Raw genomic sequence first — 26,769 nt, 5'->3', positions numbered from 1 at the left:
CTGCCACTCACTGGATGTTTTTTGTTTTAGGCACCATTCGGAGTAAATTCTAGAGACTGATGTGTGTGAAAATCCCAGGAGATCAGAAGTTACAGAAATACTCAGACCAGCCCATCTGGCATCAACAATCATGCCATGGTCGAAATCACTGAGATCAAATTTTTTCCCCATTCTGATGGTTGATGTGAACATTAACTGAAGCTCCTGACCCGTATCTGCGTGATTTTATGCACGGCACTGCTGCCACATGATTGGCTGATTAGATAATCGCATGGATGATTGTTGGTGCCAGATGGGCTGGTTTGAGTATTTCTGTAACTGCTGATCTCCTGGAATTTTCACACACAACTAGAATATACTCCGAAGTAATTAGTTATTATATATAGTTGCAAAAATGGTCTTCGGCATGTCATGGAAGGCTACATCCACAACGTGCAAGTAGACAAAGAAATGTGTGATGCAGCGGTTTCCTTCAGGATCAAAGCTCATGCTTATCATGTTCAACTAAAAAGAGAGAAGCTCCATTTTTTGGGTAACAGGATGTGGTGTAATTCCAAAAATGTACTGTGATAAACCCTTTGGTCTTTGGTTTCATTAAAAAAAATTATAAGAACGAAATTAACCAGGTGCCAGAATTTAAAAATAAAGTTTTCTCTCCAGAACAATTGAAGGGACTTTGTTCCCATTTTCGGTTATGTTCTGCAAAAAATGTTTATCATTTTCGAGTGCTCTCTAATCTCCATCTTCCTAATAAAGGGAACATGCATGAGAGAGTGGGTGTGTTTATAAAGGTACGAAGTGTGCTTGGACATGCTTCTCTTTTGTTAATGTGTGCGAGTGAGTCACCCATTCTTTTGTGAACCTTAAGGTTGTGGGCGCATGGACAGAAACTTATCTGGAAACAGACTGAAAGAACATCCTGAGAGCATAGAAAATCAAAACAATGAAATGGTAACGTTGTTTCACTTGAAACACAATGACAACAACAATGCTTGTTTTCTCTCTTCACAGACAGTATTGAAGACTATATTCAGACCACATCATCAAATGTGGAATCAGCCAATCAGGAGCTCGCAAAAGCCAGTCAATATCAGGTAGATATTTACATATTTTTGTACTCATTCTAAATGTATATAAATGTATTTTTTTCAACTTTACTGCTTTGATACCCACCACAATAAGCTGTAAAAGGGGTCCCTTGGTAATAGTCTAAGTTCCCCATTATTGTACCTGATTTGTTTATTTATTTCAGTTAACATCACACAGTACGATTTCTAACATGCTGTCATACATCAGCAACTCACCAGTAATCACACCTCACCCATTACATACCAGTTAGACCATAAACCATTTGAAACCTATTTGAAAATGTTAATTTGTTATATTGATTGCTACACGATTGTGCACATATTCTGTCCCTGTGAAGATTGTGCATAGACCGAGACAGAATAGGATGAGACGGGTCACTGGTATAGTCATGAATTGGAGAAATCATAACGCTGAATATTGCATCTGTAGGAATGAAAGCCCCACCTTACAGTTAAAAGAGCCAGTCACCTTGTTGATCGCCCATCAGTTATCATCGAGAACACACATGCTCATTAGCTGGACCAGCCTGAAAAAAATTCAGTTATTTTTTTATTTTATTTTTTTTGCATGTTCTAAGTGTTCTAAATTTATGATACTGTTTTTATCTTTTTTTTTCTTCCTGATTTGAAATATGTAATTTGATTGTAATCTCGAATACCGGAAGTGTTACGAACATGGCTGCTGAGTGCCCTGATTTGCCATAAAGTGACTTTGGCTCCATTTCTCCTTTGTCTACCATGTCATATGTAAATACATACTGTGTAAAAAAAATAATCATTATCACACAAATTATTTCAAAGCCTGTCAAGGTTCTAAGCACAACTACAAGTGAATTAATTAGTAGATGCACTTTGCTTGTGTGTTGGCAGCTTTTATTGCTCATTGTAGAATATCAGACTATTTTACCCTTTTTTTTTTTTTTTTTTGTGTGTCACCTATGGGACAGAAACTACTGTCAAAAACAACAACAAGTTAAAAACTGACGTATAATACCCACAGGCTCTCTTCAATAATATATAGACAAAAGTGTCATTGGTATAATGAAAAATCCCCCCTGACTGAAGCTGGGGGTTTTAATGAGCTTGTCACATAGTTTACGACCTTTCACAGTGCTTGGCCTCTTTGTGTAACTAATAAACAACATGGACACATAAGGACTTCAACATCTAGAAAAAGCTCAAACTATCGAGTAAATGCAATACATCTGTTCTGAACCAACTAATAAGGAATGCTTTAACATAGCTGGTTTGTGTGAGCATTTACAACAACTACAAGTATGCTGTCCTACAAAGCTTAAATGCAGTAACTATGCCAACACTGAAACTAAGACAAAATGGCTTCAAATGTTTTTTATTGTCCAGCCAAATATGGATTTTAAAATAGTTTCACTCCATTTTCTCTGAATCTCAGCAGAGTAGAGCCAAACCCCTAATGTCACAGGACAGATAATAATCTAAAAGACCTAGCACACTTACGGAGAAGTTCTTCTTCGTTCAGAGGTAAAAACATGTTCGAAACAGCTGAGCAACAACATACTATTTTTGAACATTCAGACACTGGCCACATGCTGGGGGAGGCGTTTAGAGGTACATATACATATAATGATACTCAAGACTACATGTAAAACATAAAATAATATGACATTAAAATGTGTTTTCAATTACTGTATACCTCATTCTATGAGTAGAATTCACGCGAGATCAGTAAAAGCTGTTTTAACCACTCAGTTATGTTTTAAAGTAATATATACTGTATTCATTAGATAATGTGCAATGTGTCATGTTTACATACAACATTAATGACACTAAATCACTAACACACTATTCACAGCCATAATATGTGCCGATTACACTCTGTTATTGTAAAAATTATGACACTGATACTACTGAAAAAATGGGTGTATAAAAGAGTGTCATTGGGCAGAATACAGACCAAAGAATGATTATAGGCATATCTTACTTTGGCCAGATGTGTTAATGGTTTTTGATACAGATGGCACATGAGTTAACTGGCACTTGGAGTAGATTTTATTCCTTTTGTAGACAAATTAAACAAAACAAATCGCATGACATGGTCTTGGAAAATGTCTCTATGCGAAATAATCGTACAGATGTAGGTACATTTGCACCAGCGTGCCAATAACTCTACATGCCGGTGTGTTATGTTGACTGATCTTAACTGACTGAATGCTGTGAACGGGAATTAGCTGTCAGTCTCAAAGTAGATGGAGCTCCAGTTCACACCTACCAGTGACGTGGAACAATGGCAGTAAGGTGTTTATCAGCTGGTAAGAAGTTTTCCTACAAGTTCTCGCCCTGGCGAGCTGTTACGAACCACCGAAACAAACTCAAAAACACCTTTTTTTTTTGGACAGATTTCATTCTGAATGATGTCACACCCATTTGTTCTTCAGTTTTGTAGGAAGTATGCAGGGGCCTTAAGAGACCAGCTTGTATTTATAACACATTTATAAACTAGCTCCCTGTCTAATTTTAAATATATGCATTATAAAACTAAATAAAAATCCCATTTTTAAATGTAACTATTATAATAAATAATATACTTTAATACATACTATAATAAATATATATACTACTCTGCTATATAGAGTAAATACTATAATAAATAATAAATATAATGAGTGCATTAAAAGCATCACAATATTCACAATATTGCTTAATTTTACTTCGCCAGCCAATTCATCATGATGATATCCCAGCCCTACACAGACCTACTCAACAGTCTGTGCTTGTTCTTTGCAGGTGCCTGTGTTCATTTTGTTTTAGAAGAAATCACTCTTATTGCTCAGAAACTTCACCTCTCCCTCACCTCACACACTGTGAGTGAGACACAGAAGCGAGTGAGACACAGAAGCATGTTATCCTAGACTATTTCTCAATCAAAAGGTTTAAAAAAATAACATTTCAAAAAGTGGAAAATGTGTAATAAATAGTATCTTATTTAATCTCAGAGTTTTGAGAAGCTCACAATAATAATAACTTGAAATCACAAAGTATACATTTTCATTCATAAAGTTTACACCTTAGTCATATTGGCTTCACAGACTCACCATTGGTTGTAAGAAATGTTTATTTGAAAAACTGCTCTATCCCTGTGCTTGTTGGATAATCAATTTAACGAATATTTCTGTTACTCAGTAGAATTCGTTATTCATTTTAAAGTCATTATTTATGCCTTTCAGCTATTTAAGCTTCGGGCGCATCCCTAGTTGCAATGCTTGATGCACAGTGGAATGTTTTTTGTCATAACCAATCTCCAAGACTAAGCTTAGCTTAATTTAGTAACTAAAGGCCGAAACATGCTTCACGCATGTACGCAAACACAGACGTGAGTGCTTGGCCAACGCATGGCCAACGTGTGGTCCCATTGTACATACATTATGTGGGCTCTTGCATTACTCTGGCGGTTACAAACCTCAGACCACAAGAGGGCAATAGATTTTTTAGGCGTGACCACGAAACCGATGCTGTACCCGAAACCAGGAAAATGTTGCCTTCGGAGGCTGTATACGGAGGCAGGATGAAAATAAGGTGCTTTTCAAACTGTTTGGAGACAAGTTTCCTTAAGAGTTCCATTCATTCGCAGCTGTCAGTTAAGCCATTAATTAGTAAGCTGCCTACGTTTTCGGATGCAGCCCGGAGGGGGAAGATGAGTCGATAGTTGAGGAGTGGGGAGAGACACAGAGAAAAAAAAAAGTTGTATATCTTTTCGAAAAGATTCAACTCAAATTGCTGCCCGAGTCCACCATGACAGTTGTTGATTGAAAGAAGAAAATCCACTCTAGCGCCCCTTGCAGCAACGCTGAGAATGCAGTGCATACATGCGTTGAGTTATGAATTGTGCGCTGACACATTTCACAATGCAATGACGCGTGAAATCGAGCTTGCGCAGCAAGGTGCATCTGCATTCATGTGCTTGCGTAGAGTATGTAGAGGGCCCTAAATGTTTACAATCAATTTATTTTTCATTTGCATCACTTAAAATACTTTTTAAAAGAGATTTTAAGGAAGACGTTTGAGGAAAATGTTGTAATAAAGCACTTGCATTTATTTCTTGTATATACTCTTTCATTTTCTAAAGGTTGCTCCACCTTACTGAATTCCTCACTTCCCCATCACCCAATCTGCCTTTTTTAATCTGTTCACCCAATCTTAAGTTACTTCTTAGCTGTTGATTAATCAACTGTGATGTTATTCTACTGTCTGCCCTCCATGTGTACACTTTTTTTTATGTATTCTTTCACCTTTGTCTTCTTCTGCTGCTGTCTTATTCCTGCAGTTGATGATGATTGTAGCCTTTCACATAGCAGCTTTTGATGTTCCTCTCTGGAGATCACATTAAAAATACAGGCTAATAATTGTTGGCCATGCATGTGTACTGATGTGTTTGTGTTTCTGCAAACATGTACAATGGCTCACATGGATGCAAGTTTGTGTTTGGAAAAGCATACGTGAGTTCCAAACGTGTGGTTTAGCATTTCACTCTTGGCTTTGGCTTCCTCTTCTTTTCCTTCTTCCACTTACAAGCTTGCAAGCAAGGGAGTAAATGAGTGAGAAGCAACAGCTTTTGGATTAATTGTCATTTCATTATCTCAAGGAGAGCTCAACTGTGACCAAACTCACGCAGAGCAATTTAGCACTTCGCCAGTCCTGCTGCCACCCACCTCGAGGGGAAGGGGGAGGGAGTGTGCCTTGCTTAGGGTGCTACACCGTTTCCTTTCAAACATTTCCTATAAACCCACACTGTTGAACATTACACATGCAAGACAATTAAAAATAGCAAGTCATTTTCTTTCCATGGCCCAACATGTCAGTTAAGCGAATGCTGGAAATAAATTGAATCTATAATCCATCAGGCCAAAAGCAGTTCCTCACCCCTCATGGAAGGCCTGTAAGTGACAAGAATGATGTTGTATCAGCCCCATCAGAGTTCAATGGACCACGATGAAACATGATTGTTCATTACCATGCTGTGGCTCCAAACTCTGTGAACAGAGTTCACACCGTAATACATAGACTCCAGACTTCAATTACCATTATTCATTTTCTCACTCTCTTCATTTCAAGCCCATTTTTATGATGTGGAAAAGTGCTTTACTGGGCACTCTTCAAAGTGAACCTTAGTTAAGTTTATTCAATTCAAGGCCAAGGTCAGGAAGTTTAATATTTCACAATGATTACAGTGGATTTACAACTACAGGCAAGTACAACACTGGTTTTCTAATTAGAGGCATCAGGATGCATTTTCCTGAGCATAATACAAGCAAAACCAGTGGTAACATTTGTTGTATAAGCCATCTGGTCTCATAGAAACACATTACTATATCTAAATTTTCTAAATTAAGCATGTGCGATCAAGTTGCTGTTGCTCAACTGATAGAGCGTTGCAATGCGAGTCCTGACGAGCACGGAAGTCGACACATGAAGTGTTTGCTTCAGCAATTGTGCTTTTCATATCACATTTGCTTTTATGACAGTATCGATTAGGTTTTTTGGTTTTGTCAATTTAAAACTTGATAGAGAATTAATCTTAAAAACGTCATTTGTTTGGGAGAAATTTTTACTCTGTTTTAGCACCACTCAGTGGACATTTCACCTCAGAAATGCTGTGATATGTGTAATGAACAACGTTACATAATTTCTCAAAAATTGTATCATTTTCAGGTTTTTTCATGAGAATGGACTTATAAAATGCAGATAAATGCAGATAAACACACATTCTCTATTATATAAAATTAGTGGTCAACCGATATGGGTTTTTTAATGGCCGATGCCGATAGCCAGAGAGCAGGGTTGGCGATAGGCCGATACAATGCCGATATATCACACAATTTAATATAGTAAATAACATAAACATAAAATTGCTAAAAATTATAAACTCTTATTTAGCACTATATTTACTAGGGGTATGCAGCGAAGCCATTATCCGTATCTGTATTTGCTCATATGACAAAATTATCTGTATCTGTCTCTGTATAGAATAGAACCGGTGTGGGCGGGGCTTAAACCAGAAGTGCTTCTGTGGAGGTGGGGGTGTGGTGGAGCATTCGTCTGGAGAGAGAGAAAGCAGTAAGGGTGCACACACTTGAGCGGTAGATGTCTAACACCTGTTTCTGATTGCAGTGAGCAATGGGGAGAGCGATATAAGGAGGAACCACGCCAGAGACTGGGAGAGAGAGAGACACACATGGCCGCTTGTGTGGCTGTGTGTGTGTGTGTGTGTGTGTGTGTGTGTGTGTGTGTTTATGTTTCTTTAAGTTCTTTTATGTCATTAAAGTTTTGTTGACGAACGCTCCACCACGCCCCCACCTCCGCAGCATCAAAACTAAATGAAACTCTATAAAATATGCCTTGTGTATGCCTTTTCATAATAATAGCCTAATAATAATAATAATATTAATAATACTTATTATTATTATTAAACAATTATTATTTAATTATTATTATTTTTCTTACCAAATGAAGTTGAATTTGTAGGCCACATTAACTGTGGTATATGTTGTTAATTTTGGTTTCTCCTGGTATTTCTGATATTAAGATCTGCTTGAAACAGAATTTTCATTTGTCTGTGTATGTGTAACAACATTATTCTGGAGGCAGGTGGTTTCAAGCAAAATGTGAAATGTCAAGCACACATTTTGCAGTGAATAATAAATACAAATTCAAGCATTAAAAGAAATATAATAAATCAATATAGCCTAAAAACAGGTGAAAGTCATGTAAGTCTATCAGGTATTTTACTATAGGACACCATTATTTAGTTAAATAATAATAATTATACAGCACTTTTTCAGATCTCAAGAACACTTAACATTCTCAAATTTAGCACAGTTTAAAGAACAAGAAAATAAAAACAACTAATAGATGAATATTATATGTAGCTTTTAAACCTTTATGGAGCATTTTAACTTTTTTCAGAATAAAGTAATAACTAGATAATTACCTTAATCGCTGATGTGAATATAAATGTGGGCAACTTTAAGAGACGGCAGGATGAGCTCCGACATGAAATCATCACTTCAGATCAGGAATTTAACATCACGCTCAGGTTAAGGCTATAAATAAATACATGGGAATCACATGTGAATCATGTGATACATCGACATTTCAAGAAGTGGAAAGTGTACATGATGTCATATCTCAATTAACATTAGACTTGACAAGCTCCAGACGTGCACAATTAACAGAAACAACAAACTGAGTAGAGACCGTGGCCATCTGATCTGAAATCACACCGTGTGCATTTTCATTCATAAGGTTTACACTTTAGAAATATTGGCTGCACAGATTCATAAATTTGTTGTAATTTAGAATATGTTAATTTTTCAATATCGCTTTATGCTTGTGTTTCTTGGATTATCAGTCAAACTAATATTGTTTTTATATTATTTGGATTAATCCATTATTCATTTTGAAGTCATTACTCGTGCTTTTCCGAATAAGGTATTCAGCTTCGGGCACATGAAGAAATTGTTAATGTATTAGGAAGAAGGAAATAACAGTACACACAGTAGTCCAGCAACCATGGATGGCATGTCCACTTTAGCAATCGCATTTACACCACAAATACAGAAACAAACCAATTGTACATACATTGCATAGTGAATAAGACATTTATTCATAGCACACATGAAGCGCTTTTACCTTGAAGTTGCACCAGAGACTATTTAGCAGAGATGGGCCACTTTTATTAAAATGAATGGGAGAAATTAGAACGCTCAACTGCAGCCAACGGTCAACGGATGAAGATAGGAAGTCCTGCCTTATAGGTAAAAGAGCCAACCACCATTTAGATACAGACATCACCCATCAATCAACTCAAGAACGCGCATGCGCATTAGCTATAAAAGCTGGGAAAATTGCATTTTTTTGCGTAATCTGAGGTAAAGAAGCATAATTTATGATACCAGTGTTGTCAGATTTTACTGCTGATTTGAAATATGTTCTTTGTAATCTTGACCAACCGTTGTAGGGCTTTACTGGTTGTTTAGATCAGTGTTACTATCAGAAATAATTAATAATTATTTCTGTAGTTAGTCATATTTAAATTAATCAATTGAATCTAACTCATTAAAACCTTATATGGGGCTCCAGTAAATGTAGTGTGCTACGTTTAGGAGCAAGTTTGGTTATTAGCAATAATTAATAATTATCAAAGATAATTATTAATTATTAAAATCAATAGAACATTGATGAGAATATTAATTACAATTAACACTAGCTTATTGATCATTCAAATTCAACAACCATCAAAGATAATTGTAAGGGGGTTCAGTGGAAAGGAGGAGGCGAGAACCGGCTTGACAGCTTAAATAACAATTTAATGAACAATTTAAACAAAAAAACACAACCAAAAAACACAACTAAAACCACACAGTACAGCTGTCTGCAATTCTCTCCCCGGCCGCCTTTATCCCTCGCACGCTCCATCAGGCTGATTGGGACCGGGTGTGTCTCATTCCAGCCCGGCCCCGCCCTCCTCGGCTCTACACTCCTCCCGGCGTTGCCTCAGGCCGGGGAGCCCCCGGCATGACGTACATCCCCCCCACCCTTCCTCTCCGGGGGGGGCGTGCCTTATGCCCCGCCTGCCGGCGGGTCCTCCCCGCCTTCCTCGACCTGGGAGGAGACAGGAGGGGAAAAAACAACAACACAAAATGGCGAGGGAAAGGTCAACACGGAGCGACAGAGAGAGAGAGGGGAGAGAGAGAAAAAGAAACTCACCGGTTCTCTGATGCGCCGTCGCGTGGTCCTCGATCACTACTCCACCCTCTCAGGTGGACTGCAGCCGCTCCTCCCCGGGTGGACCGGAGTCAGACCTCCGACCCCCAGCGGACAGAACACCCTTCCGCATTCCCGGCGTCCCGTGGGGACTCTCCTCCGCCCCTGGCAGCGGCCCTACCACTCCAGGTGGTCGGGGAGTCGCTTCCCTCCCCCCCCCACGGACGGCGGTCTTCTCTCGACCCCTCCACGTTCCCGGGGGATGGCAGGGCACTCCTCCGCCCCCGGCAGCGGCTCCCTCGCTCCAGGCGGTCGGGGAGTCCCGTCCCCATTCGCCTCGCGGACGGCGGCCATTCCCCGCATCCGGGTGGTCGGGCTACTCCGTCCCCCGTCGGACAGCAGTGGCGCTCCCCTGGGTGGATGGCAGTGTCGAGGACCCTGCGACGGGAATCCCTCCTCCTTCCCGGGTTTCGGCACCAGTGTAAAAGAGGACGCAAGAAGCAGTTTTCCTTCTTCAGGTGAAGCTTTATTTCCCTTCTTCCTCGACACCACTTTACAGTTACCTTTATATGCTGTCTAAACCCTAACACACACTGTTTCTACAAATAAACTTTCACTACTAGGGAATCATTGCTCTGGCTCGGCTCTGTCATATCCAGTCTCTCTCTCGACTGAGCGTTGTGTCGCTCTCTTTATGCCGCTCTCCCCGTGCTCACTGAAATTAGAGACAGGTGTTAGACATAATTTAGCTCAGGTGTAAGCGCCCTTACCGCTTTCTCTCTCCGGAGAGATGCTTGACCATGCCCTCGCTGCCACAATAATTATCAATTATCAAAAATCAATACAATATTAATAAGGATTAACATTGACGTGGCACCACACTGGAATCAGGGACTAATAACCAAATAGTAAAACAGTCTCATTATTAGATTGTTTTCTTAGGAAAATCGACATCCGAAGAATATCGATTTTCGGGGAAAAAAACAATGAATGAAGGTTTGAATCCAAGCACTGACATCCCGTCAGCATGACACAGGCATATGCAAAACAAACCAAAACACTTCTCTTTGTAATATAAACAAAGTTTATTTATGCAGTAATATCAATTAATAATTAATACAATGCAGTCAAGAAACTTCCGACTTACAACTACAAACTAAACAGTGATATGATTAGATAAGGAAATAAATATAATCCTATAACACATAAGGTGTGAGTGTGTGTGTGTGTGTGGTTAATACGAGAGAGAGAGAGAGAGAGAGAAATGACAGCCCTAAAGCCGATTTCGCAATAGTGGGAGAGAAAGCAGCTCTCAGTTTATCACTCAGAGACGCGGTGGACGGCTCGTAATAGTCCCGCGTTATTTGACTCTTTAATGGTTGAACTCACCCACGATGGCGAAATTGCACAACAATGCAATTTGGTTGGACCGCAATACAGCAAAACAAATTTGTGATAATTAATACCCTGAGTATTACCACTATTAATAATGAGCGGACATGGCGGTCCGTAAACTGTACAAGCAAAAACCTTGAAACACAAGAATAACACACTATAATATTCTATCTCTGCCCAGACGTAAACCTCTTACTTGAATCGCATGAGGACACAGGTAGAATGTGTTTTCCTCCGTCCTTTAACTCTGACCGGGTTCCTTGAGGCTCGGGTGATGACGGGAGGCCGTTTCCTCGCTCTGTCGGCGGGCGGTACGGCTGTTGATTCTCGGCGGTCTCCTTCGGATCCGTTAGAGTGTTCGGTTGAACACAGAGTAATCTCAACTCGTCCAGCGAGATGGAGATTGTATGGCCACAGTTTCAAGTCGGACGTTACTTCCTTGTGCCATGAGGTTGCACCTGAGAGCAGCAAAGAGCTGCGTCCACACGCTGCAAACAAAGTCGCTGGAAGCAAATCCCGAAAGCATTTCAGAGGTATTTCAACTCCTGATGATGTCATGTTTGAGGGACATTCTGTTGTGTGCCTCATCCAATAGGAGTTGAGAGTTCGATCCTTTAGTGAGCAAGGCTTCATGGGATTTGCAGTCTGTTTTGGACTCCCTTTGTTTTATTTTGGCGCGATTTTTATCAGTACGATTTACGACTTGGAATGTGGGGGCTTGAGTTAGGTTTTTACGACTGTGTTAGGCCTGCCTTTGTCTTCTATCTGAATACATGAGGCCCAACACCGTTTTGGAGATCTGGTCTTTCCCCATTCAAGTAGATAGGAGCTACACTGTCATAACTGGAAATAGTCTCCTGAGAGTGTTCCAAACATGGCTGACAGTGGACTGTCTCGCTAGAAATATTTTGGTTACACTCACGCGCTCGTGCAGATCCAACGCGAGCAGCAGCAATTTCCTGACAGTATAAATGGCCTGGATCACCCTCTTGGATTGTTGTCATGATTTGTGAATCCAAGGAACTTTTGATCCTGATCCTGATGTTTTTATTCTGGCTGATAGAATACATGCTTCAGAGGAAGATATTTGATGAGCACTCGATGGGAAGAAAATGCTGGTTTGTGAATTACATCTGTTTAATCGAGATATCTGCATATTTGCAAACAGCAGATAATTGAAGTTTTGTTGATAGTTGCCTTTTATCATTAGAAAAGAAAGTTAAAAGTAACAGGGAACTGTTGAGGAGAGAATACGTGCTTCAGAGGAAGATATATGAGCGCTGCACAGGATGCTGGATCTGCTGAAGTTGTGTGAGGTTGGTTTATTATATCTGTTTAAATGAGATGTGCACATATTTGCAGACAGTATATGATATTAGTTTTATTGATATTTGCCGTTTTATCATTGGACAAGACAGTTAAAAGTTACATGGAACTGTTGAGGAGAGAGAGGGAGAATGAAACAGGCAAGCACTTTAACAATATGAGCTCAAATGCGTCTGAAGCAGCTCTGACATGTGGACCATTTAAAGGACGTGTTGCACACCGATCTATTATTGTAGTAACGCGATGGCACGTAACAACAAAATAAACCATGACTGGTCGTTTACATGTCTCAGTCACTTCACTTGCAAGCAGGCAATTTTTGGAGCCCTCAAGAAACAAATCGGCCAAACAGGAAAATTTATCGGCCGATAATTACAAAATTCGGAATTTCGGATGATTTATCGCCTATGTGATATATCGGTCGACCACTAAATAATTTTTAATTTTTTTTTTAATAACAGTTTATCCTGCAATAACGGCGTTGAGATGCCTTCACTCAAATGCTTATTAGTGATCTGCATTATATCACCGCAAAACGCTTAAGAGGGTGAACAAATCTGTATGACTTCTCACTGGAGTTATTATTGGAGATACTGTATCTCTCTTGTTTTTGAACGTATCTCAGGTGAGTGTGATGTTGAAAACTCATGGTGTTTATAGGTTGACAGTGTCATTGACAGTAACAACAGAACTGATTATATCTGTTTTCTATATTGCAATGAATGTGGTAGAATGTGAGAACCATCAAACTGTTACACTCCTTATTTATAGGCTATATATAATGTGTTATTTAAAAAAGTTATGAGTGCTGCCCCCGAGGCTACAGGGATCTAGCTTTGCATGTCCTGAGCTTTCCAATGTTGAGTAGCCCTGCTCTAGAGACTTTTGTGTGTAAAATTCACAGGAGACCAGCAGTTAGAGAAATATTCAAACCAGCCCACCAACAATCATGCCATGGTCTAAATCTCTGAGATCACATTTTTTTTCCCCAATTCTGATGGTTGATATGAACATTAACTGAAGCTCCTGAACCGCATATGCATTATTTTATGCATTGCACTGCTGCCACATGATTGGCTTATTAGATAATTGCATGAATAAGTCAGTGTACAGGTGTTCCTAATAAAGTGCTTAGTGAGTGTATATGTAGTGTATAGATAGATAGTCAAATAAATGTAGTGTATAGTAAAGTATAGATACTCAAATAGTTGTAATGTATAGTATAGATAGTCAAATTGACAAAACATGGTGGTTACACACAGTAACCACAATGCAAATACAGAAGACACAAAAACACATGGAAATATGGTTTCTGCTTTTTATTTTTAGAGAGCCGTACCATCAGGTTTTTTAAGCAGTGAGAGTAAGTGCAGTGAGGAAGATTATGAGGAAGAGCTGAATAGTGATGGAATGCAGGGAGATGGAGGATGTGATATTGAGAGTAATAATGGAGACCAGAATACTGTTGAAGTTCAGGAGAGTGAACATAGAGCTGGATTTGAAGGGTTAAAGGAAAACATATGGCAGTAAAATAAAGATGCAGTGACCATTCTTATCCCTGAATGGCAATCAACATACTCATAGGTGTTAAAAATCACTGTTGTATTGAGACTACTAGTCCTCCCATGACCCATGCAGAGATACAAGACACATACATATCATCTCTAATCTCATATCTAGTCCTTTATTGCACGGTGGTTACTTGCTGAAACCACCTAAAAAATTTATCTTGGACCCAAAACCAAAAAAATCTGATCCCACATTGGTTTTGTTTTGATAGTTTTTAACATGTCCATAACTAAAATAATTTATGTGTCTGAGCCTGAAAGTGTTAATTTATAAATGCAATAAGCTTCTTGAGCCTTATGGTGAAATGATTTGACCACTGTAAATGGGGGTTTTAAGCACTCTGCCTTGCATCGTGACTGACAACATCCCTAAGTCAAATTGCTGTAACACATTGCTTTTTTCCTAAACCAAATACAACAGAATGACCACTGTTTTTCAGTGTTGAGATTTTTCATGCATTATTGCTTACACATATCTTATATCTTGTGTGTACTTGAAAATTGCTCTGTGTATGCATCTGTGTATATGTGTGTGTGGGCTTGTGTTAGACTATATTTATGTCAGCTGGATGATCTCATGCCCTTTTGAGTGTGACAGTGAACGGGGTGTTAGAGTTATTCTTTGCTCTCTGTCTCTTCTATAAACCGCATGCTGTCCCAATTGCAAGGAATCCATGCAGGCCAGATGGCTTATTTCTGTGCCCAGAGCAGATTCACTGCTTCAGCACACCCTCCACAACAAGCTCCCTCCCACACTCACAGAATCATATACCCTTATACACACACACACACACAAAAAAAAAAAAAAAAAAAAAAAATCTCACAAAGCATGATCTACGGGCAAATTTAAATTACATTTATTAGTATCGCTATTGCTCACATGTAGGGTTAGGGATTTGAACAAACCCCTAAACCCTAAGTATTAAACTATGTGTGATAAAAATGAATGATACCTCAAATCATGTTACTTGCTCAGGAAAGATGTGCTGTTACTATATTTAAGCAATTAGACTAACAATTTTTACCTGGCATATGAGAAAATGGGGAAAAGAAATGTACTAGCATATTTTTATTTGTTTATTTTATAATAATTTATTGTGTCTATCTGTTCAATTCTCATTACATTTCTCATTGCATTGTACATATCATTAACATTCTTTCCAATAGAATATATATTATTTTTTTACTTTTTTATATTTATTACTTTGCACAGGCAAGCGCCACTCATAATTTTTTCAGGAAATGTGAAAATCTAGTTAAATTCATTATTGCTCTGACAGCTTTTCAACTCTCTTGCTGTTTTGACTGTGGTGTAGGAATTGAAATAGAATTGAAAAATGTGTAGAGCATATGGTTTTCTTTTTCTTTGCAAGTGTACTTCTCCTCAAGTTCAGAGTTTGTAAAATGAATGCAGAAAGAAGTTGATCAGTGCTAAGTCATGCTGTGATCAGGCACAGCAATGCAAATCAATCATGCTGTGTAATTTAGGTAATGGTGATGAATGGAGTAGGCTGATGGTGATGACTGCCACATAGGCCTGTCTGTAATATTGGAGCTGATGTGAAATGAATATGTATGCGAGTGAGGTTTTGTTTTTGGCCAGATACACTGCAAAGTTTTAAATGCCCCTAAATCCACTAACTTTTTGGTCCATATGTACAGAATATAAGAGTTACTCCTACAACACTGAACTCGAAATGGTTGACATTGTGATAACCATAGCATCGTTCTGGGCTGGAAACATGGATGCCATCCGTTTAAACGGTTTAGTGTTAGCTGTTTTTAACCAAACTAATGTGACCGGAGTTTATAGGTGTCAGTACTCTAACATGACACCTTAGAAATGTTTGGACATGTGAGTGTTTCAGTAATTGTTGTTTCTTTGAATGTTTCAGTTAAGTTACTATACAGTATTACTAAATATTGTGTTATCATATAACAAGATAGGCATAAAAAAATAAGAAAATAAAAACTTAAAGGGATAGTTCACCCAAAAATGAAAATTCTCTCATCATTTACTCACCCCCATGCCATCCTAGATGTGTATAGCATTCTTTCTTCTGCAGAACACAAACAAAGATTTTTAGAAGATCTAAGATCTTTTCAGCTCTGTAGATTCATTCAGTGCAAGTGAATGGAGACCAGACCTTTGAAGCTCCAAAAATCACATAAATGCCACTTAAAAGTAATCCATATGAAATTAATTTGTAATGGATATATCTGTAGACAAGGTCTCAGCTAACAAACCATGTAAGGGAACAGGTTTTTATAAAAATGCTTTTTTTCTAAAATTTTACATTTATTCACTTCATAACTTACATCTTACTGTAATTTCTGTCAATTCCATCAGACACACTAAAAGCATACTATTTTAATTTGATCCATTCAACAAGAGTGTAAAGTGTAAAGTATTTAATTATTTAATAACAGTGTTCAGTAAATGAATTAAGTAATAAAATACATTCTAAAAAAAAGAAAAAAATCACACTATTCTGAAAATTCTGACAGAGTTGACACAATTTAATATTTTTTCATCTTAACCATGTGTTGTACACTTGAGACACTTTGTTTTTTTTCCTCAGTTGAAACTGCCTCTATAACCATAACTATAATGCCAAAATTTATCCCACAAGTCTTAATAGCAATATTAAAATGGGATGATGGTGTTGACATATTGAAGCTGTGACTGTAGAGGCTTAAACATTGTTTGTTTGAAATATATAAACATATAAAACTTACCAGACCATGTGTCCTACTGTTGCATCCACCATGAGCAGGAAGTGGGAAAGGGGTATTCAGAGTTACAGCTGACCATGACATTGTCTGATTTATTCAGGATTATTAAAAGAGTTCATGCAAAGTGAGGACACAACTTTGAAAGGCAGATTTTTATGGAAAATATCATTTACATTTTGCTTTGTTTTGTTTGATATCTTACCTTTGATTTGATATTTATATTTATGAATGTGTTGCATTTTCTTTTCCTTTTTTTCTGATTAACAGTTTTTATTGATTCACGCAATTGACAAAGAAAAGCAAAACATATATTCACAGAATCAACATTTAACCCCTATTATTCCTTTTCCCCTCCCATTCCCAACCCCACCCTGACCCTCAACAAATATTCCTGTGGTCACACTTGAATATACAGTATATACACACACAAACACACAGACACACACACGAATAAAAAAAATAATATATATATATATATATATATATATATATATATATATATATATATATAGATAGATAGATAGATAGATATATAGATATAGATATAGATATATAGATATAAAATCACACACATTTAAAACTACACTTCTCTCTCCACTGAGGGCCCTCCAAGAAGGCCAAGTAGCTGCCCCATTTTTTATTAAATAAATCTAAATTGCCTAGCCTACTACATGACATTTCCTCGAATGCCGCCACATTCCCCGTCTCTGTGCACCACTCTTGAAATGAGGACGCTCCAGCCGACTTCCATCCTCTAAGAACATTCTGTCTGCCAATCATAACACTGGCTAGGACCCAATTTTTTATATATTTATCCCCTATATTTATAACTGCCTCATTGTCTAAAATACAGAGTCTGGGGCAAAATGAAATTTGAGTGCCCAATATGTCACACATAAAACTCTGAACCCTCAACCAAAATTCTTGGATCTTAACACACCACCAAAAAAACCATGGGGTTGTGTCCCCATACTCTGATTGGCATCGCCAGTTGGTGGGTGTGTCTTTCAGACCAAGCCTGTAAAATCTAGAGGGGGTCCAATAGAATCGATGTAAGATTTTAAATTGCATAAGTCGCACCCTTGCATCTTAGATGTAGACTTGACGTTTTTTAGAATCCTAGCCCACACTCCCTCCTCCAATACCAAGTTTAGATTTTTCTCCCATAATCTCTTGAGAGAAGCCAAAGCTCTGTCCCCCAAACTCTGAATTAGCAGGGAGTAATACACTGATGTCTCATTATCTTTTCCAAAAGCAGTAATCACCACTCCCAGAGTATCTGCCACTTTAGGGGGGTTTATGCTACTCCCAAAAATAGTACCGAGCAGGTGGCGCAGCTGTAAATACCTAAATAACTGAGACCTGGGAATCCCAAAATGTTGAACCATATTTTCAAAGGATCTCAACACTCCACTCTTATATAGGTCATTAAGCGTATTAACCTCCCTCTCAATCCACTCTGTCCTGCAGAAAGGGGACTTATTAATACATCATTTTGGATTCAGCCATATGCTCAAGGCTACATTTAAATAAATGTCTGAATTAAACACTCTGGACACTTTTGTCCATACCGAGTGCAAATGCGAGATAACGCGTGTAACTTAACTTCTCCGGTTAGTTTGATAGAAAGGCTTTGCAATGGCAAAATAGGGGCAAGAACTTCCTGTTCAATACAAAACCAGGGAGGGGCTCTCTCAGGTGGAAGTGACCAATTAGCCAAATGTCTGAGACTGAATGCATAATAATAAAACAAAATCTTGGGTAGGCCTAGCCCACCTTTGTCAATCGGCCAATGCACCTTACTGAAATGTAAGCTGGGATGTTTACCATTCCAAATGAAAGATTTCGCTATGCTATCAAATTACTTTAAATAAGAGAGGGGGACATCTATAGGGAGAGACTGTAGCAGGTAGTTGAATTTTGGAATATCATTCATTTTAAATAACATTAACCTTCCTAATCATAGATAAATGTAATGAAGCCCACCTGCCCACATCGCTCGAAAACCTTTTCATTAAAGGGTCAAAATTAACTCCATCACACTAAATCACAAAAATTTTCTGCGAATAAAATACCCAAATACTTAATGCCCTGTTTGGGCCAATGGAAGGTACCCTGCTGAAAAGCCGTTACCGGGCAGTACGTTGTCAGAGCCAAAGCTTTGTATTTAAAACAATTAACTCTGTATCCTGAGAACTTAGAAAAGGAATTAATAATTATGTGGAGGCAAGGCATAGATCTAGTGGGGTCGGAGACAAATAATAAAATATCATCTGCATAAAGCAAAAGCCTATGCGCCACACCTCCTGCCACCACCCCTGGAAAATCATCATCCTTTCTTATCACGGCTGCTAATGGTTCCAGGGCAAGACAGAACAATATTGTGGAAAGAGGGCAACCCTGCCAGGTGCTCCTATCCAGAGTAAAATAATCTGAAATTAATCCATTTGTTTGTACCGCCGCTAACGGGTGTCTATAAAGTAACTTAATCCATCCAATAAACGTATTCCCGAACCCATATATTTCCAAAATCTTAAAAAGATAATCCCATTCTACCATATCAAACGCCTTTTCGGCGTCAAGTGAGATGGCAGCGACCGGAGTCTGATCATTCGCCACTGGCCACATGATATTGATGAAATGCCTAATGTTATCAGAAGCGCTACGGCCCCGAATAAACCCCACCTGATTTATATGTATTAGAGATGACATAACTTTACTTAATTGGTTAGCCATGATTTTTGACAATATTTTAACATCTAGCTGGATCAGGGAAATTGGATGGTAACTCTTACAATCGCTTGGATCTTTGTCCTTTTTAAGAATCCAACTGATCCGGGCTTGTGTCATGGTTGGCAGAAGCTTTCCATTCTTTAATGACTCCGTATAAACTTCTTGCAAGAGTGGAGCCAGTTCTGTAGCATAAGATCTAAAAAATTCAGTGGCAAAGCCGTCTGGCCTCAGAGCCTTTCCTGTAGGCAAGGCCTTAATTATCTCACCAAGCTCCTCCAAGTTATCTTAGAATCAAGAGATTTATTTTGCTCAGCCGAGAGTTTAGGAAGTTCTAATGGTTCCACAAAGTTTCTAATATCCTCTTCAGTAGACAAAGATGTGAAACTATAAAGATCAAGATAGAATTCTTTAAAAGCATTATTAATATCAGTGGCCGGGGTAAATATTTCACCACTAGCAGATTTCACTGAGGGAGTGGTAGAAAAAGACTCTCTCTTTTTTATATATCTAGCCAGAAGTTTTCCTGCTTTGTCCCCCAACTCAAAGGATGAATGTCTTGCCCTGAATAGCCAAAACTCCACCTCCCAATGGAGTTTTGGCTATTCAAATGTCCTCCCAATATTATATCATGAGGGGTGCTAGCAGTTGTAACATCCCTTCAAGATCTATAAAAAAGCCCTGATCATCGACGTTAGGTGCATAAATATTAGCCAAAATAAGATTTTGTCCCTGAATTTCAGCTAAAACAATAATGACTCTTCCTAATTTATCTTTACTCTGTTTGAGACATTTGAATTGTAGATGTTTACTTATTAGTGTAATGACTCCCCTGCTCTTACTCGAGCCAGCACTATTAAAAAAACACAAAAAAAACAAAATGCCCACCCCATATCTTTCCAAATTTTTCTGCTTCCCAGGGAGAAAGGTGCCTTTCTTGAAGAAAAACTATATCATATTTATTACGCTTAAGAAGAGAAATAACCTTCCTTCTTTTTATGGGGTGCCCCAGCCCATTCACATTCCACGTGGAGAGAGACAATCCACTCATATTAACATTTGACATTATGACATATAAGAAAAAATAGATTGTGTGTCAAAGACAAGATTATAAAGACCACATTCCAACATTAGTGCAACAATCAAACTCTGAACATCCCTTAGAAAAAAAAAAAAGAAAAACGTGCCCATTAACCCCGTGCACGACAGCACCAACTGGCGTCCATCCCTACAAACTAAAACAGTCCATGCACGCCTACGAGAGCCCCCGCAACAACCTTGCCATCAGATTGCTCAAGTCCGGTGTTCCTTTACACATTTTGTGAGACAGAATTACACAGCAAAAGATAATCTACAAAACAAACTCCAGGCAAACTCCAATAGGCAGAATAAGCACAAAGAGCATGTAGATTCATCCATAAAACTGTCCTGAAGTTGTGTTATTCTATAAAATAAACTCCAGCCGCTAGGCGGAACCAGCAAAAAAAGAACACGCAGATTTTTCAAACAGTCAAACGAATGTTCAGTGAGCCGGTCCACTTGGCTGCAACGTGAGTGCAAGCAAATGACTTACTCCAATGACTTTGCAAGAAATACTCCACAAAATAAACTCCAGCTGATAGGCAGAATAAGCACAAAGAGCATGTAGATTCATCCACAAAACCGTCCCGAAGGTGTGTTGCTCTACAAAATGAACTCCAGCCGCTAGGCAGAACCAGCACAAAAAGAGCACACAGAATCTTCAAACAGTCAAGCGAATGTTCAGTGAGCCGGTCCACTCGGCTGCAACGTGAGTACCACAAAATAACTCACTCAGTCCATTGACTTTATGAAGGATATCGCTTGCTGTGGGCATGTGAATTTTTTATAGCCATCCTTAGCATCTATTCTCAATTTGGCCGGGAATATCAGTGCAAAAGTGACCTTCCACTGATGTAAAAGTTTCTTGCATTCCTTGAATCGATCACGTTTCTCTCTTGTCGAGTTTGCAAAGTCTGGGAACAAGAAAATGCTGTGGTTCTTCCAAGAAAGCCTTCCTTTACTCCTCACCTCATGTAACACAAGATCTTTATTGGATGATCTCAGAAATTTAGCCAGAATTGATCGGGGCCTGTCTCCCTCAGCGGATCACCGAGCCGGAACCCTGTGAGCTTGCTCGATTTCCAGCTTATGGCCTGCTATGTCGAGCAGACTCGGAAAGAGCCATCCAGGAATTCCACCATATTCTGTCCCTCCACTCCCTCCGGGACTCCCACGATACGGATGTTATTCCGCTGGCTATGGTTTTCCATGTCCTCCAACTTCTCCCAGACACGCTCCAAATCCACCTTGGTCGCTAGTGGATTAGCAGATAATTCCCTCTCTGATGACTCGAGATAATCGATCCGTTTCTCAACATCCCCCACTCTTGTGAGCACAGCAGTAAATTTCGCCTCCATGGCAGTGATCGATCGACGCATTACAGCAAGATCTTCCAAGTCAGCAACGACCTTCGTCAGCATTGCCGACATGTTCAACATCTCTCGCCGCATTTCCCACATCTCTCCATCCAAATCGACTCCCAGGCCTGCTCAGGGATGTCAGCTTGAGCATGTAAGTGTCTTTTAATGTCTCCAGAGCCCGAGGATTTTGAATTCTTTGACATATTGTCCTCCTAGAACAGTTATGGAACAGAGTGTATCGAATCTCACTGGTTTATGTCATAAAAGGTATTAAAACTAGCAAAGTGCGCAGAACTCGCCGTTCAGACGTCCGATCCTCGCATGGCGTCACGTGACTCCCAATGTGTTGTTTGTTGTAAACACTTTGTTTAGCAGTTTAACATTGTCACCTCTTGCTGAGGTGTGTTTTCAAGTGTAGAGCATGCATTTAAAAAAGAATAATGAAATAATTTAAAAGTATATGTAATAACTGCCCTGAGCATACACACTTCCTTTAGATTTAACTTTTTAAGTATTTTTATTATTATAAATTTCTTGTTTTTTTACATAAAGAGGACTTTTGTATGTAGGACATGTTTTGTCCCATATCTCAAGAATCAGTGAATTTCAAAACTGTTCAAAAGTCTGTCCCTGAACAATTGCCATAAAAGCAACAGGTGCATTCTCCACATCTCAAAACATACACATACAAATAAAAGCAAATAAAAATTACCATATAATTTTCTCTTCCTCTGAGAATTATGTAGGGAGGAAGGATCAAGGTATAACTGTAAAACAATCCTGATCATCTGTAACGCTTTCTTCCACTGAGCTATTACACACTTATGTAAACCAACCAGAAGCAGAGAACACTGTGTGTTTGCCAAAGGCAGAACTGAAAAGTGGGGACCTCAAGTCCCTGTTTATTTGCTGTGTCTTTTAAACATCATAATAAGGAAGACTTGGATTCTGAATTTTTATGTAAATTGCACATAAGCCGATTACAAGCCAGGCAGTGGCAGCACAAACATTATTTATTTTATGGACCTTCAATTTTCTGAGCAGATGAGATAAAGGCAGAATAATATTATGTCTGTAATCATCTTGCTGTGTTATTATAGCATTATAAAGACATTTCTCATGTCACATAAGGTAAATGACTCGCCCTCTCTCTCTTTCCTGCAAACCCAATTTCATTCTATTCTACACAATGTCCACAGGCTGGGACTCACATGGGTTAAAGTGACTATAGATATCTTCAGCATTGTTCAGACAGGGTTTGATACAAGGTTTAATTCAGTTGGCTTCAAGGTGAGCTCAGGGTGAAGGGGTTAGCAGAAATGTTCTGCTCTTTTCCATAGCTGGGAATCTATTTGTGGTAGGGTTGTGCGGTATATACTGATACTTACGAAATATCGTGATATCAAAAAATTTAAAATAAAATAAAAAATGGTATAATATCATCTTGTTGCTAATTTCGTTACCATACTATAATGTGGTGCTATTTGCAAAAATGTATGGGATGTGACTTTTTTCTTTTTTATGAAATCAATGACAATTTGACAATTAATCATGTTCAAATATTGATGTGGCCAAGTGCGATCACTGAACAGCAGAAGGATGTCATTTAATTAAATAATATACAGTGTGCATGCGCTGGACACTTCAGAATGAACAAAAACTGCCCCTCTGGGGGGCCTGGGTAGCTCAGCGAGTAAAAACGTTGACTACCACCCCTGGAGTCATGAGTTTGAATCCAGGGCATGCTGAGTAACTCCAGCCAGGTCTCCTAAGCAAACGAATTGGCCTGGTTGCTAGGGAGGGTAGAGTCACATGGGGTAACCTCATAGTGATCACTATAATGTGGTTCTCGCTCTTGGTGGGGCACGTGGTGAGTTGTGCATGGATGCCACGGAGAATAGAGTGAAGCCTCCACATGCGCTATGTCTCCGCGGTATCGCGCTCAACAACCCACATGATAAGATGCACGGATTGATGGTCTCAGACGTGGAAGCAACTGAGATTCGTCCTCCGCCACCCAGATTGAGGCGAGTCACTACACCACCACGAGGACATAGAACGCATTGGGAATTGGGCTTTCCAAATTGGGGGGAAAAGGGAGCAAAAAAATTGATTTGCTCCTCTGCTCTCTTTCATACTACACACATTCACAAACAGATCGCACATGATGCACTTAGTGCAGTGTGTTTAATATATGACCGGCAGTGAACGCTCACACAAACACCTCTGGTGCTGCTCTGAAATCTCAGTTCGCGAGTATTTCAGCATTTCCTCCCGGTGGAGGAACTCAAATGTCCATCAAAATAAAAGCTCTGGATGCATGAAATTGAAGACATTACGACAGGAAAATATTACTATTATAAAGAAATATTTAATATTCAAAGTAATAGCAATAATACTACAAAAACAATAATAATAAATGTTTTATTATTATTATCTTTGTTATTTATAATTATAATTATTATAATTATTATTACATGTAAGCAATATAAAAAAAAACAAGTGTACTGAATATCAGCACACTGCGATTACGATGTAGAAGCCTTGTGCCACAGATAATCAGATTTTTTAAATTAATGTTTTCACTGTGAAGCTCTTTTTCTGCAAAGCATTTTATTTGACAAAAAAAAAAAAAAAAAAAAAAAAAACCTTGTCTTGTTGCTCTACACAGCGATCTCTGTCGTCGGAAGTCATTGTGCTTTCATTGAAAATTAATGGGATGGTGTCGCTGTCTCGTGCAATGTCGCTGTCTAGCGCAATGTTACTGACGGTGTGAATGGGGCTTATGTTTTGTTGCCGAAGTATTGATTTAGTATTGATACAGAGGTACCAGGCCTGGTATTGTACTGAAGCCAAAATTTTGGTATCAGAGCAACCCTAATTTGTGGTCAGATCAGGGGCCCTAGGCAAAGTACAGGAATGGGCCCTCTTCATTGTTATTATTTTTATGATTATTATTATTTTATTATTTACTGTGGTATGCCATGAAAAAAGTGGTAGCCCATTCAAATAATCACTTAATCACACAATTTGCTTCAACGACAATCTTTAATTTATTTTAATACCATAAACTTTGCAAGCTTTGGCAAATCTAATAACATTTTTTAGACTAGTTCTTTCTCAGAGGTGCTCAAATTTTAAACAAAACTTTGTTATCTGTTACCAGATGAACCGAACTACCAGATGAGTCTGTCTCTGTCTCACAAAAGTTGCCTATAGCATCCAGCCAATCAGAATGGATTTTCTGCCAACTTTTATGCGAGAGCATAATAAATAGTAAATCACATTTCTAATTCTATATATTTCTTATTGGTTCCTTATTCCCTGGTTTGTAATTAAAAATACACAAACACTTTGATTTTACATAAATGTTTGTATTAATATATTCATTGTGGTGCTTTATAAATAGACCACTAATCTGAATAGGCTATTAGAGGAACTCATACGGTGGTGTTTCTCTTAATCTCAGAAACATGCTGAATCTAGTGTTTCCCAGTCACAAGCTTACCACTACTAAAGTCATCCTCTAGAAGTAAAGCATCTAGACATTCACAGACTTCCAGGGCTAAAAGAATAATATCTCACGTTTTAAGTGACGACCTCTCAGTTTCTGCCACTCTTTTTTAAATGCAGTACCTAAAATTGTGGTTTGCGGATCTAGAGCGCAGCTGTGTGACCAGTGCACAGCACAGAGGTAACATTACCTCAGCCCTGAAAACACTTCCATTGCCATGCACTAAAGTTTGGGTACTCGAGATTTCCCTGCCTGTTACCTCCATGAACTTGCGTAGTTGTGTAATACCTTGGAATATTCCATTAAGGCCTGATCTGAGGGGGTTGCTTGCATTGATGGTGCTAAAAATAACAGCAGTATTAATCATATCAGTGTTATAACAGCGATAGTTTAAGTTTCAGCATATGTTATTTTGCATTAATAATAATAAAAATATAATTTGTATTTTTAGAGGGCCCTCAGCTTTTAGGAGCCCTAGGCGGTTGCCCATCTTTGACTAGAGCTAACCCCTGGGTCAGATGATCAGTTATGTTGAACAGAAAAGTGTGTTGCCACTCTCGCCTCATATAATGCTCAATTTTAAGTTGGAAATTGGTGGTTTCCACAATTAAATCTAAAATAGAACCTTGCTAATTTAGGGAATGGAATAAAATGACCAAAAATTAAATAATCCTCCTACCTTAGCCTCAGGCGGACAGCTATTCTCCCCTCCAACCTCTACTGTTGTTGTGTGTTCCAAAGATGAGGACCAGAATGCAGAGATAAAAAAACAAAATACTTTATTACCCAAACAAACAACCCTGAAGGGGACAAAAGGGTAATTCAGGCTGGGGTAGAAGGGAACAAGGAATCAGGACTGACCGAGACCAGGAACAGGGATCAGGAATGACAGGAGCACTAGGAAAAACATACTGGACTGACTGGAGAACAAGATGTACTGGCACTGGACAGCACACACGATGAGACTAAAATAGGGAGAGAAATCAAGCGAGTTAATAAAGGGCAGGTGTTACTAATGAAACAATAATGAGCAAACAAGGAGGCGGGGTGTGACATAAGACAGAGAAGCACGCGGTGATACAGAAACAATAACAAAGCCATGTGTTCTCACAAGAAGGCAAAACATCATATTGGCATGAGCGCACATCGCCAAGACAATGAAGCAATATACACTCATGCCAATCGACAAACAAGACAAGAGAAGACAGTTGTGTGAGATTTTGGCTACACAC

General features: G+C 38.8%; 1 protein-coding gene across 2 annotated transcripts in view; it reads left to right on the top strand.

Moving 5' to 3' along the window:
* The window catches only part of tsnare1 (T-SNARE Domain Containing 1), a 263,550-nt gene that overhangs the window by 186,376 nt on the left and 50,405 nt on the right, over positions 1–26,769 (top strand). For both annotated transcript variants that reach the window (XR_007899452.1, XM_051720402.1), the window contains one exon: positions 1,012–1,094. Coding sequence is in view for 1 of the 2 variants with exons in the window: in XM_051720402.1 (XP_051576362.1) it covers positions 1,012–1,094 (83 nt within the window). In the remaining variant the exon portion in view is untranslated. The remainder of the gene's footprint in view (positions 1–1,011; positions 1,095–26,769) is intronic.

This window comes from Myxocyprinus asiaticus, chromosome 16 (assembly GCF_019703515.2).
Source record: "Myxocyprinus asiaticus isolate MX2 ecotype Aquarium Trade chromosome 16, UBuf_Myxa_2, whole genome shotgun sequence".
NCBI lineage: Eukaryota > Metazoa > Chordata > Actinopteri > Cypriniformes > Catostomidae > Myxocyprinus > Myxocyprinus asiaticus.
Note: the sequence above shows the minus strand (reverse complement) of the source record. Positions and strands in the feature narration are given on the sequence as shown.